Here is a 15,910-nt window from a genome sequence, read left to right on the forward strand (position 1 = left end):
CTTTCAAATATGCGACAAAATTATAATGTTAATTTTTTCTCCCTCTTCCCCCCCCCCCCATGGTTACCACTTAAAATAACTCTAGACAGTGTAAAATGCCTGGGAGTACAAATGCCAAAACAAGCCCAGGAACCATATAAACAAAATTATAAATTAAAAAAAAAACTTTTTACTCAAATAAAATCAGATTTAAATAATTGGAGAGATATTAATTGTTCATGGGTAGGCAGGGCCAATATAATAAAAATGACAATTTTACCTAAGCAAATTAGCTATAAATTAAAAAGCAAATTATATATAAATTAATACATTCCACGCTATACCAATTAAATTACCAAAAAAAATGTTTTACCAAATTAGAAAGATAATAACAAAATTCATTTGTAAAAACAAAAAGTCAAGAATAACAAAGGAAATAACGACAACAAAGAAGTTTAACTAACAATACCAGATCTTAAACTGTATTTATAAGACAGTAATAATTAAAACTATCCAGTATTGGCTAAAAAATAGAAAGGTAGATTAATGGAATAGAGTAGATATACAATTTACAGCAAATAAACATCATGACTTTGTGTTTGACAAGTGTAAAGACTTAAGATTTGGGGATAAAAGTTCACATGGTCCTTTTTAAAAATTTCTTCTCTTCCTTCTTTCTCTCTTTCCCCCTCCGTTGTTGTGTCCAGCTCTTCGGAAGCCCATTCGGGGCTTTCTTGGCAAAGAGACTGGAGTGGTTTGCCATTTCCTTCTCTAGCTCATTTGACAGATAAGGAAACTGAGGCAGAAAGGGTTAAATGATTTCTCCAGGGTCACACAGCCGGGAAGTGTCTGGGGCCGGATTTGAACCCCAGAAGATGAGTCTTCCCGGCCCGCATCCCAGTGTGCCACCCAGCTGCCCTTCCCTCTCTATGCTTGACCCATATTCGACTAGATCTCCCACGTCCCTTCCAGCTCTAAACCTGTGACCTTGTGAGCTTGCTGCAGGGAGGATCACTCTGAATGGGGCGAAAACTCTCACTTTCTGCCAAGGACCCAAATCACCTTCTTCAACAGCCCCAATCTGTCCCCGTTGCGTAAAGTCTCGCTCCTGACTGCAAGTATTAGCGGATTAGCAAAGGGGACCAGGCCATTTCAAGGGTTAAACTATCGGTCCCTCTTCTGGGGTGTGGTTATCTGTAGCCCCAACTTCCGCAGACTAGGAAAGCTGGCCCGGAGTGCCTGTGGCCGCTGTCTCAGACGCGCGGCCACTCGCTGCGGATCTGTACGGGACGGAGCGGGACAGGGCTAGGTTTGCGACCCCGAGGGCTCCTCTCCCTTCACGCAGCCCACTCATGTCCATCCCCTACGGAAAGAAGGACGAAGAGCCGGCGCTCCTGGGCAGCAGGCAAGTTCACAGAGTCTGGGATAGAGCGGATTTCCGAAGGCACCTCTTCGTTAGGAGCCGACTCCGTCTCAGACCTGCCGGGTGTTCGGATGTAGGCGCAGGGTGCAGGGACCGATGGGGAAGGATGGAGATGAATGGGGATGCAGGGCGTCGGCCACCTGGGTGGGAGGGAAAGGAGGCTCCGGACACTGAAACTTAAACTCACTGAGCCTCATCTTCTTCTCTGGGAAGGAGTGAGAAAGTCAAAAGAACTTTCCAGTCACTTTGAAGACCCACATATGAAACTGAAAGGAAGGATTTGTGGGTAAAATTAAGGTTTTTGTAATAATCATTTTCATTATTATTATATGTGATTTGTCAATGTGAAAACATCCATAATTTATAATCTTGAGATTTGCCGGTGACTCAAGGTCTATTAAACACCAAAAGCTCTTCCTAACTTCAACCCTCACCCTCCTCTATTCACTAAGCCAAACTGACGAATGATAATAGAATAAGCAACTAGTGGTGAGAGGTCCAAAAAAATGCATCTCTGGTAATGAAAAAATGAAATTTATATGTTGTATGTATACACATGTTTCAGTCATTCATATCTGAATCTTTGTGACTCCCTTTGAGATTTTCTTGGCAGTACTAGAGTGATTTGCCATTTCCTTCTCCAGTTCATTTGACAGATGATGAAACTGAGGCAAACAGGGTGAAGTTACTTGCCCAGGATCACGCAACTAGTACTTGTCTAAAACTGGATATTAACCCAGGCCTAGAGCTCTAGCCACTGCATCACCTAACTGCTCCAAAATTGAATTTTACTTTTGTTTTGGTCTTTTTTGGAGGGCGGAAGGCAAGGCAATTAGGATTAAGTGGCTTGCCCAAGGTCACACAGCTAGTAAGTGCATCAAGTGTCTGAGGCAGGATTTGAACTCATGTCCTCCTGATTCCAGGGCTGGTGCTCTATTCACTGTGCCACCTAGCTGCCTTAATTTTACTTTTGTAAAAAAAAAATCATATCTTCTATATAGAAAATAAAGGAAAAATATCTCATGACTTTGCTAAATAAAACCTTTCACTACCTACATCACAGAGTGGTATACAGAAGATCCTTTATAAATTGTAAAGTGTTGTATAAGTGAATTAATCATTTACAGGCAAAAATGCAGCAGTCAAGATTTCTTACAGCAGCTGTGTGACAAAGTGGATAGATCACTCACCCTGAAATCAAGAGGACTGGGGTTCAAGTCTGGCCTCAGACTCTAGCTGTGTGACTCTGGGCAAGTCACTTCATTCTGTTTACCTCAATTTCCTTATCTGTAAAATGAACTGGACAAAGAAATGACCAACCATTTCAGCATCTTTGCCAAGAAAACCCCAAATGGTGTCACAAAGAGTTGGACAGGACTGAAGGAACTCAACAAAATTTCTTAGTGAATTACATTGCTTTTCTTATTTTTAGAGTTTTGCTTTTTTACCAGTACCAATACTAACTAAAATAGAAAGTAAAAGTGAAGCTAATTCTGAAACTCAAAAAATTTGAAATTTACACATCAGTTTCTTGTTATTTGTCCTTCCTTCTGGAAAAGGACCATGACATCAGGGAAGTGATGCCATGGCATGAAAGTGAATTGGATTCCAGTGAGGGAAGACTGTGCAAAGTCATCAGCCTCACTTTCTCCTCTGCAGCCATCTGGGTCCAGTGGTAGGATATAGATTGGGAAGACTGAGATGTCTCTGGATGCAGTGGGAGACCTTGACCTTTTTAAGATAAGGTCTCTAACAGGTCTCAGTTTGACTCAGTGATTGACTAGATAAGAAATGAGGTGACCTGAGGCTGGCTAGGTGGCAGGGAATAGAGCACCGGCCCTGGAGTCAGGAGGACCTGAGTTCAAATCCGGTCTCAGACACAACACAAAAACTAACCTTATGACCTTGGGCAAATCACTTAACCCCGACTTCCCTCCAAAAAGCAAAAAAAGAAAGAAAGAAAGAAATGAGGCAACAAATGGCCTCTTTTACCTAGCCAAAAAAAAAAAAAAGAATCAATCTGGAAGGGGAAGACTTTCAGGTTTCTGGTCAAAACAGAAACAATTGCTATTTACTTACACTCTTGGTTTCAAAACTTAGGACTTATAAGGTATATACATGCAAAGAAGTAAAATTTGATCAGTTTTTTTTTCAATTTTTGGAAAAAGATGTCATTAAATTTTTATTTAGAATTTGTAGCAAGCAATTGAAAAAATGAACAGGCTTGGTTTTATTTGCATGATTGTTTTCCTTACTTTAGACTAAAAGAACGAGTCTAGTGAGATACAGGTAAGGGCTATGCTTGTGTTCCTGCCCAAAAGCAATTAATCATCATGGTCTATAAATCCAAGCTAGTTTCCCTGTAAGACTAAAAAGTTTTTTTAAGAAAGACTAAAAAGTGGAAGAACTTGAGGAATATTACTGTTTTCTGTTTTAGAGATAAAAATGTCATCAGTAGAATAAATCATCCCAAAAGGCATCCAGGAAGAAGATTTTGAGGACACTGGGTGTGTGGGAGAGAAGGGTCAAATCAATATTGACAAGGTGGCAGGCTGAAAAACATGACAGGAGGCGGGGGAAAGACTTGGTTAACAATGGGACTGTATAATAGATATTAGATACTTCCCATAAAAGATAAATTAATGATGGAGTGTCCTTTGGGCCACTCTGAAGCAAGAATTAACAAGCACTGGCAAGTGTGTGTATGTATGTGCACATGCATATATACATATATAGACATACATACACATATACACATATATATTCTAATATAGATATCTCGTATATCGTATGTATGCTGCACATCTCCTATATCTCTCTATACACCTCTCCTATATATCTGCCTCATATATCCTATCTATACATATCTGTACATGCATATAAAGTGTATGTGTACACACACACGTATATAACATGACTAGGTCACATCACTGGAATGTATATTTGAGATATTATGTAGAGCCTGCCAAGACTTATACCACCATCCTTTATTTACTTCTCTGGGAAATTATATAATATGTGGGTGTGGGTGTAGGTGTTGAAGTCCTGTGTGAAAACTAAAAAAGTTATTGGGAAGGGGCGGCTAGGTGGTGCAGTGAGTAGAGCGCTGGCCCAAGAGTCAGAAGGACCCCAGTTCTGTTCCAGCCTCAGTCACTTAACACCCAAACAAAAAAACTAGCCATGTAACCTTGGGCAAGTTACTTAACCCCAATTGCTCTCCAAAAGGCAAAAAAGAAAAAAAGTTATTGGGCAAAAGTGTGGTTTATAATCCCTTCTTCAAAGACAAGGCCTTGACCTGGGAAGAGAAAGGAGGACATGGGAAATGAATAGTTGGCTACACAACCAATGTATAAGAATGGGATGCATTCAATGGGTCAGAACGAATAGATTAATGAAAAGCATGTAAATGCCTGCCATGTGCCTGGGACTCTGTTAAGCATTTTGGATACAAATAGAAAAACTAGACAGCTCCTGTTCTGAAGGATTTCACAGCCTAATTGGCAGAAACAACATGGAAAAGAAGATTCACTTGCAAGGGTAATATTTAAAAGCCCCTAAGCATAGGATTCTTCAGGCATAGAAGCAGGTCGGATGGCAATATTCAGGGGCAATGCTGTAGGGCAGGGAGGATTATGAGACTTGGTGGTCATAAGGGAACAATGGCAGAGAAGAAGATAAGGCCCAGGGGTCCTCCATCTTACTGGAAGGATCGACCTCAGCTCCAGCAGGGCTGGAGGTGGCCGGACCCCAAGGCTGAAGTGGAAGCGTCAGGTTTCCTCCTTTGTCCCCTCTGCCACCTCTTGAGTATAGACCCTCTTCACCTCAGGCCTTGATCACTGCAGCAGCCTGCTGGTGGGGCTGCCTACCTCAAGTCTCTCCCCACTCCAATCCATCATCTGTTCTCCATTCTGGAAATAGTTGGCGAGGGAAGGCATTGGAATTAAGAGGGATTGAGGAAGGCTTCTCAGGGGAGCTGGGATTTTAGTTGGGATGTAAAGGAAACCAGAGAAACCAGTAGATGGAGATGATGAGGAACAGATTCCCAGAGCACGAGGTGAAGTGTCTTGTTTTGGAAGAACAAAGAGACGCTTATTGACTGGCTGACTGTGGGTATAAGAATAAGGAATCAATATCAAGCTGGGATGGTAAATGGAAAAGAGGGCACTGGCAAGAAGTTTGGGGAAGAATTCCCCTACAATTCTTGTTCTGCTGAGTATAGAATTTGAAGAAGACAGAAAAATGTGACTGGAAACTTTATTCAAGAGGACTTTAAATAGCATTTCCTCTAAAGCCACGCCTCCTAACTTCCCTATTTCTGTCAAGGGTACTGCTGGTCTGATGTCCAAGGCATCTGCTACACCACCAACACTTTCACTCACCACCACCTTCTCGTATCCATTCAGTTGCATATCTTACCAATTCCACTTCAACAATATTCACATCTATCCCCTCCTTTCCATTCAAACCACAACCTCATTAATTCAGGCCTCTCTCAGGATTATTGCAAGTCATTTTAAATGACTTTCCTATATCTAGCCTCTCCCTTCTTCATATAATTTTCCACGCCGCTGAAATGTTTATATTTCTGAAACACAGATTTCAAGTATGGCATTCCCTCCCTCAAGAAGTTTCAGGGGCTCCCTATTACCCCATGTTAAAATACATACTTAAAACCCTTGACAATCTAGCTCTATCCTATCTTTCCATGATGATTGTATATTATTCACTCCTCCCCAGTGCTCCCCACCCCCTTATGATCCTGCCAAACTAACCTACCTGTTCTTTCTTGTTAAAGATGCTTTTCTATATAAATATGTATATAATAGATATAGACATGTAGTTTCTTATAGCACAGCTATATTCCATTACATTCATATATCACAATTTATTATTTCCAGTTCTTTACCACCACAGCAAATGCTACTATAAGTATTTGAGTGAATATAGGGACTTTCTTCCTATCAAAGACCTCTTTGTCCATTGGTGGAATCTGTGTGTAAAAGGATTTGGGTATTTTAGTCACTTTATTTGCATAATTCTAAATTATGAGGGAAAAGAGAGTAAAGAAAAAAATCTGATTAACACTAGTATTGTACAACTCAAGTCATTTCTTCCTCTTTCCACCAAACCCATACCTTAATATTTAGTTCTTACACGATTTCTTTCTTTTTGACTTCTATTTTGCTGTTTTGAAAGTTGGCTTTGGTGGTGGCTAGGTGGCGCAGTGAATAGAGCACCGGCCCTGGAATCAGGGGCACCTGAGTTCAAATGTGACCTCAGACACTTAACACAAACACTAGCCATGTGACCTTGGGCAAGTCACTTAACCCCAATTGCCCTTCCCTCCCCCGTCCAAAAAAAGGAAGTAAAAAAAGAAAGAAAGTTGGCTTTGGTTTTGCTTGTGGTTATCCCCTCCCCCATCTCTCCTCCCCCATAAACCTTTGTCTTGCTTTTCCTTGTCCAAGCCCACTTGTGTTCTCTATGAGTTTCATGTATGTGTGTGTGTGCGTGTGTGTGTGTGCGCATGTGTGTGTGTGTGCGTGCGCATGTGTGTGTGTGCCATTCTCCTCTGTGTTTTTCAGATAAGATGCTTCTTCATACCACTCTTTCTTCCTTGTTTGGCCCCTCTTCTCGATGCATCCCAGTTCTGTGAACTAGGAAGCTCCTTCCCATCTTCTTACCTCGTGTATTCCTTTTCCCCTCTTTTCTTTCTTCTCTCAAAACTGTTGAAATAAAACAAAATTATACCCAGTCTCTGTGATTAGGTGTTTCTTGATTTCCTCTTTTACCCTTGAGGACAGCAAGAAGTTTGAAAAGACATTAATCTCTTCTCCTTTCTCTGACTATAAACCCTTCCTCATTATTTAGTCCCTTCCATTTACTCAAATATGAGTAAGCTTTTCTAGTTTTTCTGTTGATTTCTGTGTTTGCATTTCAGAGTTTGTACACAAGCTCAATTACGGCTCAGTAGCTAGATGACATGTGGCCTTAGACAGGTACAGCTTGTGTGTGACCTTGGGCAAGTCACTTACCCTCTGTTTGCCTAACTCCTAGAGAAGGAAAAGTCAAACCACTCCAATATCTTTATCAAGAAAACTCCATGGACAATATGATCCACAGGGTCACAAAGAGTCATTTAAAAGGTTTTAAATCACCACTGTCAGCCAGACAAAGATACCTGCCTATTTTCCTCTATCAGTCATTTCTAGAAGTGGGCTGACCAAGGCTCCACATGGATATGGCACCTCCTCTACACCTTGGGCCTTCCCTTCAGTGGCCTGTCCCTCCCATTACATCATTATTATTATTAAACTCATACTCTTAAAGACTTACTCTGGGCACTTGAGAGGACAGGTGACCTGCCCACAGTCATCCAGCCAGTATATAGGCAGAAAGAATCCTGACTCCAAGGATAGCCCTGTCTTTCCACAAAGTCTCTTAGAGGTCCAGACCGATGAGGAAAAGTATGTTTTGTTTAGTATTTAAGAATAGCTGGAAAAGACACATCTTATTCTTCTCTTGTGCCTAATTAAAAACTCATTTAATATATCACAATAAAATATACAAAGTGCTTTCCTTACAATGACCTCATGAGATTGGTAATATGATTATTCTCATATGTTATTATTATTCTCATTATATTTTCTCTCCTTAAATGAGGTTTGGAGTTAATGATGCCCCCTCCAATTAGAGAGGCAGAGAAGTGATGAGGTGGAGTACCAAGGCTGGTGGGGGCAGCTAGGTGGCCCAGTGGATAGAGTACCTAGCCTAAAGTCAGGAAAACCCAGTTCAAATCTAGCCTCAGACACTTATTAGCTGTATGACCCTGGGCAATTCACTTAATTCTGTTTGCTTCAGTTTCTTCCTCTGTGAAGTGATTTGGAGAAGGAAATGGCAAACTTCTCCAATATATTTGCCAAGAAAACCCCAAATGGAGTCACAAAGAGTTGGACCTGACTAAAAGAGCCGAACCATAGAAACCAAGGCTGGTGGGATCTTGCAAGATGATAAAATTACTTCAAGAGTGAGCTTCCTGGGGCATGGTGGTGAAATCATTGAGGGAAGTCCCAAAATAGAAAACTCATATTATATGCTACAAAGCAGTTCACTGACAATCACTGCAGAGGTATTATTTTTGTTACACACAGCTAAAATGGAGTGAGGGGGTCTTTTTGGCAAAAGTAACTACAAAATCCATTCCATTCCTCTTAATAATGGTCATTTTGTTATATTGGTATCTTGTTTGAAAATTCCAGATGTGAAACAGGTCCTCTGTCTACTTTTTACTGTACTAGACCTTGTGAAGTTCTCAAAAAAATTATTAGCTTCCTGAATTACTCATTTGACATTTTTCTGGAGTCATAATTATCCTAAGTGTCTGGCACTTGTCAAGTTGAAGTGGGGTTTCAGTCTTTTTTTCCTATCTTGAACACCTTAAATACATTTACCAATTTTGTTTTTTCTTCTTATTTTAGATCAGAAGAAATGCTGAAATTTAGCAAAGTTCTCTTTTGACTTGGATATTTATCATGGGCATCCAGAATTCTAAGATAGATTCCTGCCCTCTTTCTACTTTTCCAAGGAGGAAGAGCATGGATTCTAAGCAAGAGGGCAAACACTCTGAAGCTATTGGAGAGAGTAATAGTGACCAGGACCTGAAGGTCCTGAAGGAAGAGGGAGAGAAGGAGGAGGAGGGAGCAGAAGAAGACTTGGAAGAAGAGGTGTTCTTTAAGTTTGTGATTCTCCATGCTGAAGATGACATCCATGAAGCCCTCAGGGTCCAAAGGATGCTGCAAAATCAATTTGGCATCAAACCTGGAATAATCTATGCTGAAATGCCATGTGGCAAACAGCATTTACAGAATTTAGACGATGCCGTGAATGGCTCAGCGTGGACCATTTTTTTATTGACTGAAAACTTTTTAAGGGATACTTGGTGCAATTTCCAGTTCTATACAACCCTAATGAACTCCATTAATAGAAAGCATAAATATAATTCAGTCATACCAATGAGGCCACTGAATAATCCTCTCCCCAGGGATAGGACTCCATTTGCCTTACAGACTATTAGGGCTCTGGAAGAAAAAAGTTGTGGCTTTCGTGAACAAGTAGAAAAAATTTTCCAGGATTCTGTGTATGAGAAACAAAAAGCCATATGGAAAGATTCAAAAAATATGGTAGATACTGACAATATTTGAATTCCCAATAAGAGCCAAAGCCTGAACTAATTAGACTGCTTTGCTTTGCTCTAAAAATGTCCTTGCCTGTGTCAGCAAACTTCAAAGACCAGATAAGGCTGAAGAGTGAGATTTATCTTATCTTTCCTAGGGAAATATACTGAAGGGGGGAAATTCAGATATCCTGGGGTCCTAATTTCCAACTGACACAACTTTGTCCATTGTCTTGTCAATTTGTATTTACCACTTATTCAACTAAGAAATTTCCTTTCTAAACACATATGGGGACCATAAATCTGAGGGACACAGGCATTTTGGGATTGTCCTAGAACATTACAAAAACCTTGTCATTCTTGTATCAGCCAGTCAGAACTTATGTTTTGGCTCCATGTATCACGTATGTGCTAGCTTTAAAGGAGTGATATGAATTGATGTATCACCTCGCCTATTTGCCTCCTTTAACCAAACTTTCAGGCCGACAATACTTTAGAAAAATAAGAAGAGGGGAACTTTTTAGGGAATGAAACAAAACAAAATGACATAATTGGGTGGGGAGGGTGAGATGGTGTCATTTTATAACATCTTCCGGGAAAGTTAAAATGAAACTTCTGAGAAAAGAGACACAAGAATGATACGTTTTCTGGGAAAAGTCATTGGCACTGAAACCTATGGAATGAGCATGCTTCTCTAGACAAGGACTAACCAAAGTTTTGGTTATTCTGTTCCCAGGAACGTTTGTCTGATGCTTCCCCGTGATTTGAGGATGGGACAAAACCAACTTTTGTTATTCCTTGACTTATTCTCTTCCTTGAAGGGTGTTCTCCTTTGAGTCAGTGTAGTGTAGGAGAAAGTGTGCCAGCTTTGGAGTCAGAAGACCTTAGTTCAAATCCCAAACCTGACATGCAATATGTGTGTGATAAGCTCTCTGCCTTAATTTCTCCTTCTGTAAAATAAGGGAATTGAACTCTAAGGTCCCTTCTAACTCTCTATCTCTGATCAGATGGATAATATGTCATTTCTTAATATTGTAGTCTATGGTTTTTTTATTAAAATACAAACTTGGCATTTTGTCTTTGACATATGTATGCTCTTTTTTTTCAAAGGGATAATACTTGGCCTCTCTACTTTCATAATCCCTTGAAAATTCCAAAGGCTTGATTTCTTTTGTGTGTCTCTCGCTCCTCCTAGTGAGGAAACTTTGCTGAAAGTTTAAATTTAGCTTATTCAGTAAATATTTCCCGGGGGGCCATATGCATGTGTCAGCAGACTACATCTGAGGAGCCAAGTCCATCTGCCTGCCATTTTTAAATGTAAAAATGCATGTATGTGTATATACACACTCACATATTAAACATTTGAGATGAAGCTGATGCAAAAGAAATTTAAGTGACTTGCCCAGGATCACAGGGCTAAGAAGAGTCCAAAGCCATGTTTGTTTTGTTGTTGTTTTTGCTTTTTGGAGGGGGGAAGGCAAAGCAATTGGGGTTAAGTGAGTTGCCCAAGGTCATATGGTTAGTAAGTGTTAAGGCAGGACTTGAACTCAGGTCCTCCTGACTCCAGGACCAGTGCTCTATTGACTGCACCACCTAGCTACCCCCCAAAGCCACATTTGAACTCAGAAAGATGAATCTTCCTGACTTCAGGCCCAGCTCTCTATCCACTGCACAATCTAGCTGCCTTAGACACAGATATAGATAAAGAAATAAAAAAAGTATGTGTGTTGTATGCATATGTGTATTTTGTCTCTATGCATGTGTATGTGTATATATACATATATACACACCTATATATATATATGTATGTATACATATATACACATACACTTACCTAAAATCTATGTCACATATCTATCACCTGTTCATGGGATGTGTCATACTCTTGAGTTGATAAATAAACTGCGATATGACTGTCTGTAACCCATGGTGGTTTATTTGGGATGTGTGTCTGTGTGTGTGTTTTCAATTTTTTAACATTTTTATTTAGAGTTTTGAGTTCCAAATTCTATCCCTCCCTGAGACAGTAAGCAGTCAGATATAGGTTATACATGTACATAATAAATTATGTAAAACATTTCCCTATTAGTCATTTTGTACAAGAAAACTTGATTAAAGGAAAAAATGAAAGAAAGTGAAAAATAGTATGTTTCAGTTTGTATTCAATCAATATCAGTTCTTTCTTTAGAGGTGGATAATATGCTTTATCATTAGTCTTTTGGGATTGTCTTGGATCATTATATCGATGAGAATAGCTGTCATTCTCAGTCTTCACCAAATAATGTAGCAGTTACCGTATAAAACATCTTTCTGGTTCTGTTCACGTCACTATGCATCTGTTCATGTAAGTCTTTGCAGTTTTTTCTGAAATCATCCTGCTCGTCATTTCTTAAAGCACAATAACATTCCACTGAAATCATATAGCACAGCTTGTTGAGCCTTTCTGCAATTTATGGTTATCCCTTTGATTTCCAATTCTTAGCTACCCAAAAAGAGCTGCTGTAAATATTTTAATAAATAAAAATAAATTTTATTTAAAAATAAATAATAATATACGATATAACATATTATAATATAATAATATATAATAAGTAGGTCCTTTCCCTTCTTTGGGCGGGGGAGGGGGGAATATCTTCAGGATATAAACCTATGCTGGCTTATTTGTGTAGCAGTTAACAAGGACCCTGAAAACTCTTCCAAAGCATTCCACGCACATTTTGTTTGAACCTCACAAAAAAAAATTTCTGATATGGGTTACTAGAAACATCATTATTCCCATTTTACAGATGAGGAAAACTGCAGCTCAGACAGGTCATAAGTTGTCCAAACAAGGGTTAGAGTCCAAGGTTCTGTCCAGGTACAGGGGTTCTGTTTTCTATTCCATACCCTTACCACCGTGTGTTACCACTTCAATTTCTCATTAAGAAAGAGGGCATGGTTGAAGGCAATTCTGGCACTAACTTTCTTCAACACACTTGTTAATGCTTCTGAGAAATAAAGTGACTTTTTTTCAAATTAGAAATCTGAAATTTTAAGGGGACTCTATGAGACATCATGATGTAAGCAGAAATAGCCCTGTACTCTGGGAAGCTGGAGGTCTGGGTTCTAATCCCAGATCTGTCATTTACCTTCATTGCTTCAATTTACTTTATCTGTAAAATAAGTTGGTTGAATCTGGTGCTCTCTAAGGTTTTTTCCAATTTTTCAAATTATTTGAAAGGATGGAAACTAGAAGAGAAAAATAGCAAAAAATGTCAGTTGTTTGCTGTTTTCTGATGTATGCCTTGGGAAAGTGGAAAGAGCACAGGACCTGGAGTTAGGAAGTTGTTGTTCAGTGGTTTTCATGGCAAAGATACTGGAGTGGTTTGCCATTTCCTTCTCCAGTGAATTAAGGCAAGCAGAGGTTGTTAAGTGACTTGCCTAGGGTCACATAGCTGGTATCTGAGGCTGGATTTGAATTTCAGGTCCAGCACTCTGTCCACTAAGCCCCCTAGCTGCCTTTTGTAGTCAGAAAGACCTAAGTTCAAATACAGCTTCATATGCGCATAAGTAGAGTGACTCTGGGCAAGTCACTTAACTTGTGTCTGCTTCAGTTTCATCATCTGTAAAACTGGGATGATACAAAGGGTTGTTGTGAGGATCAAAGAAGGTAATAATTGTAAAAGTCCCTAGCACAATGTCTGATACATAGTAGGCACTATATAAATATCAGCTATTATTATTTAAATGATAAATGGTATCCATAATGGTGCCCCAAAGGCAGACTTTGAAGCAGCGCCAACAACATAAGAAAACATACTGCTTGTACAATATCAGACTCGAGTGGTTACATGTAATCTATGATGTCATTATGTTATCTTGAAATAAATGAATTCATTTGGACTAATAGGAATAGCTGCTGGGTGATGGCCCCCATGTCAGTGTTTTGGTCCAAGAAGAGATCCACAGCACATACTTAAAACATTTTTTCCCCTGTACCCAAGAAGCTCTGTCGACTCTTTGCTTTCCCTTTGTCCCCTATTTCTACTATTTCTGGGGTCTACTCATATCTTCTATCCTAAATGCCTTTCCAGCTTCCATGGATCTTAGTAAGATTTCTTTTATTTAAAAACAACAACAGCAAGCATTTTTGGTTGGTTTTCTCGTTTTCTTATTGTTTTTTTCTCCATGAGGAGCTTAGAATCTGCTCCTAAGAAAATATAACCTCCTTGTCTGCAGTTTTCATTCCAAGGTTTTTGGTGACTACATTTAATTTAAATTAAACCTAATTTAATTTAAAGGTGACTTTTGTATTGGAGCAGCCTATCATCTCATTGTTTTAACTTTTGATTAGTAATAGGACTACTCTTTTTGCTATAAAGGGCACCTAGGTGGTGCAGAGGCTAGAGCTATGCTGGGCCTGGAATCAGGAAGACCTGAGTTCAAATCCAGCCTCAGACACTTACTGGCTGTATGACCCTGGGTAAGTCACAACTCTCTTTGCCTCAGTTTCCTCATCTGTCAAATGATCTGGAGAGGGAAATGCCAAACCACTCCAGTATCTTTGCCAAGAAAACCCCAAATGGAGCCAGGAAGAGTCAGACATGACTGAAAAACGACTGAGTAAAAAACAAATATACAAGCAGTTTATTCCCAAAATGTGGGAGACAATCCTACCCACTTTTTGCCACCTCAGTCTCTTGGCGGGGGGGGAGGGAGAGGGGGAGGAGAAAGGGATTAATTCTACAATTTAACTCTATTTCTATAGTTCACAGTCTCAGTTCCAAATCCAAATCCCTCCTTGGTTTAAGTTCCAGGTGTCCCGGCTCCCCTGCCAGGCAGACTCACATCCTGCCTGGAATCTTGGCTTCAGGGTCTGCTTGGCTCAAACTCTCATCATATCTGGCAGCTGAAACTAATCAAACAGAACATGACAAACATTCCAGGGACACCATGTTGGTGTGGAGTTGGGTAGTTGGAGTGGCCGGTGAAATTTATCCACTTTCCAGTTCAGTTCGTCGTTCCCATAGCAGGAGAGAGGCTATCCCAGTCTGGCCAGTTTATAGCCCAATCTATTCCAATCGCAGGTAACTAGATGGCTCAGTGGATAGAGTCCTGGGACTGGAGTCAGGAAGACCTGAGTTCAAATTCAGCCTCAGACTCTTCACTAGCTATATGAGTGTCCTTAGCCTCTGGTTGCCTTAATCCTCTGGAGAAGGAAATGGCAAACCAGTCCAGTATCTTTGCCTAGAAAACCTCAGACAGTTTTATTCACTGGATCATGGAGAGTCAGACAGGACTGAAACACAACATTCCAGTTACACACTCAAACAAAGGAGGCTACTCCCATCCAAGTGATAGAGGTACTCAGGGTTCAGGGTGCCTCTCTGTTAGGAGGTCTCTTCATACGCAAGGCAAAACCCTAACCTATGAAACATTCAAACATTGTTAAGAGGGCAGCTAGGTGTCGAAACGAATAGAGCACGGCCCTGGAGTCAGGAGGACCTGAGTTCAAATCCAGCCTCAGACACTTAACACTTACTAGCCCTGTGACCTTGGGCAAGTCACTTAACCCCAACTGCCCTGCCTTCCCCCCTCCTAAAAGCAAAAACAGAAAAATAAAACAAAAACAACAAAAACCATTGTTAAGCTTTGCCCAAATATGTGGCCTTCTAGATTTGGTTGGGGTTTTTTTTTTCCTTCCTAATAAAATTTCCTGATTCTTTCACCCTGGAATTTTATATTTCTTATGATTGAGTATGGGAAGAAAATACAAAAATGGGGGTGGGAGGTGGAAAATAGTGTCTGTTCAAATGAACTTCATTCTTATCTCAACCATCAAAGACGTGTGTGCTCAGGGCACAGTCAACAAGGAAACAAGCAGGGATAAAGAGGGTTGAGACAAAGGATAATACCAGGAAGGGACAGCCCCAAGCAAAGCAAACTTCCTGATTCTTTCTTTACCTCTCAACTAAATGTCATTATTCATAACTTCATGAAAGGCTATGGAGTATTTCCAAACAAATTATATGTAGTTAGCACTGAGAAAGTGGCTAATATTCTGAGTTGTTGCTTAGAGCCCCTGGCAAAGTGCCACACATATGAAGCAGTTAATTTTTTTCTTTTTAAAATTTTTTTTCCACTTACATGTAAAAGCAATTTTTAACATTGTTTTTTAAATTGAGTTCCAAGTCCTCTCCCTCTCTTCTCTCTTCCTGAAGATGGCAAGCAATCTGATATAGGTTACACATGTGCAATTATGTAAACATATTTCCACATTAGTCATTTTGTGGAAGAAAATTCAGACTAAATGGAAGGAAGGAAGGAAGGAAGGAAGGAAGGAAGGAAGGAAGGAAGGA

General features: G+C 40.0%; 1 protein-coding gene across 1 annotated transcript; it reads left to right on the forward strand.

The window, feature by feature from the left end:
• Positions 1–1,196: 1,196 nt before the first annotated feature.
• On the forward strand, positions 1,197–11,495 carry TICAM2 (TIR domain containing adaptor molecule 2). Its single transcript, XM_069087855.1, has 2 exons — positions 1,197–1,384; positions 8,878–11,495. Exon 2 carries the CDS (start codon positions 8,932–8,934, stop codon positions 9,598–9,600), a length of 669 nt encoding a protein of 222 aa, XP_068943956.1. The 5' UTR covers positions 1,197–1,384; positions 8,878–8,931; the 3' UTR covers positions 9,601–11,495.
• The last annotated feature ends 4,415 nt before the right edge of the window (positions 11,496–15,910 follow it).

The sequence above is a fragment of the Petaurus breviceps genome, unplaced genomic scaffold (genome assembly GCF_028583685.1).
Source record: "Petaurus breviceps papuanus isolate PSGF00001 unplaced genomic scaffold, PetGlider_PUasm1.0 183, whole genome shotgun sequence".
NCBI classification, from domain to species: domain Eukaryota; kingdom Metazoa; phylum Chordata; class Mammalia; order Diprotodontia; family Petauridae; genus Petaurus; species Petaurus breviceps.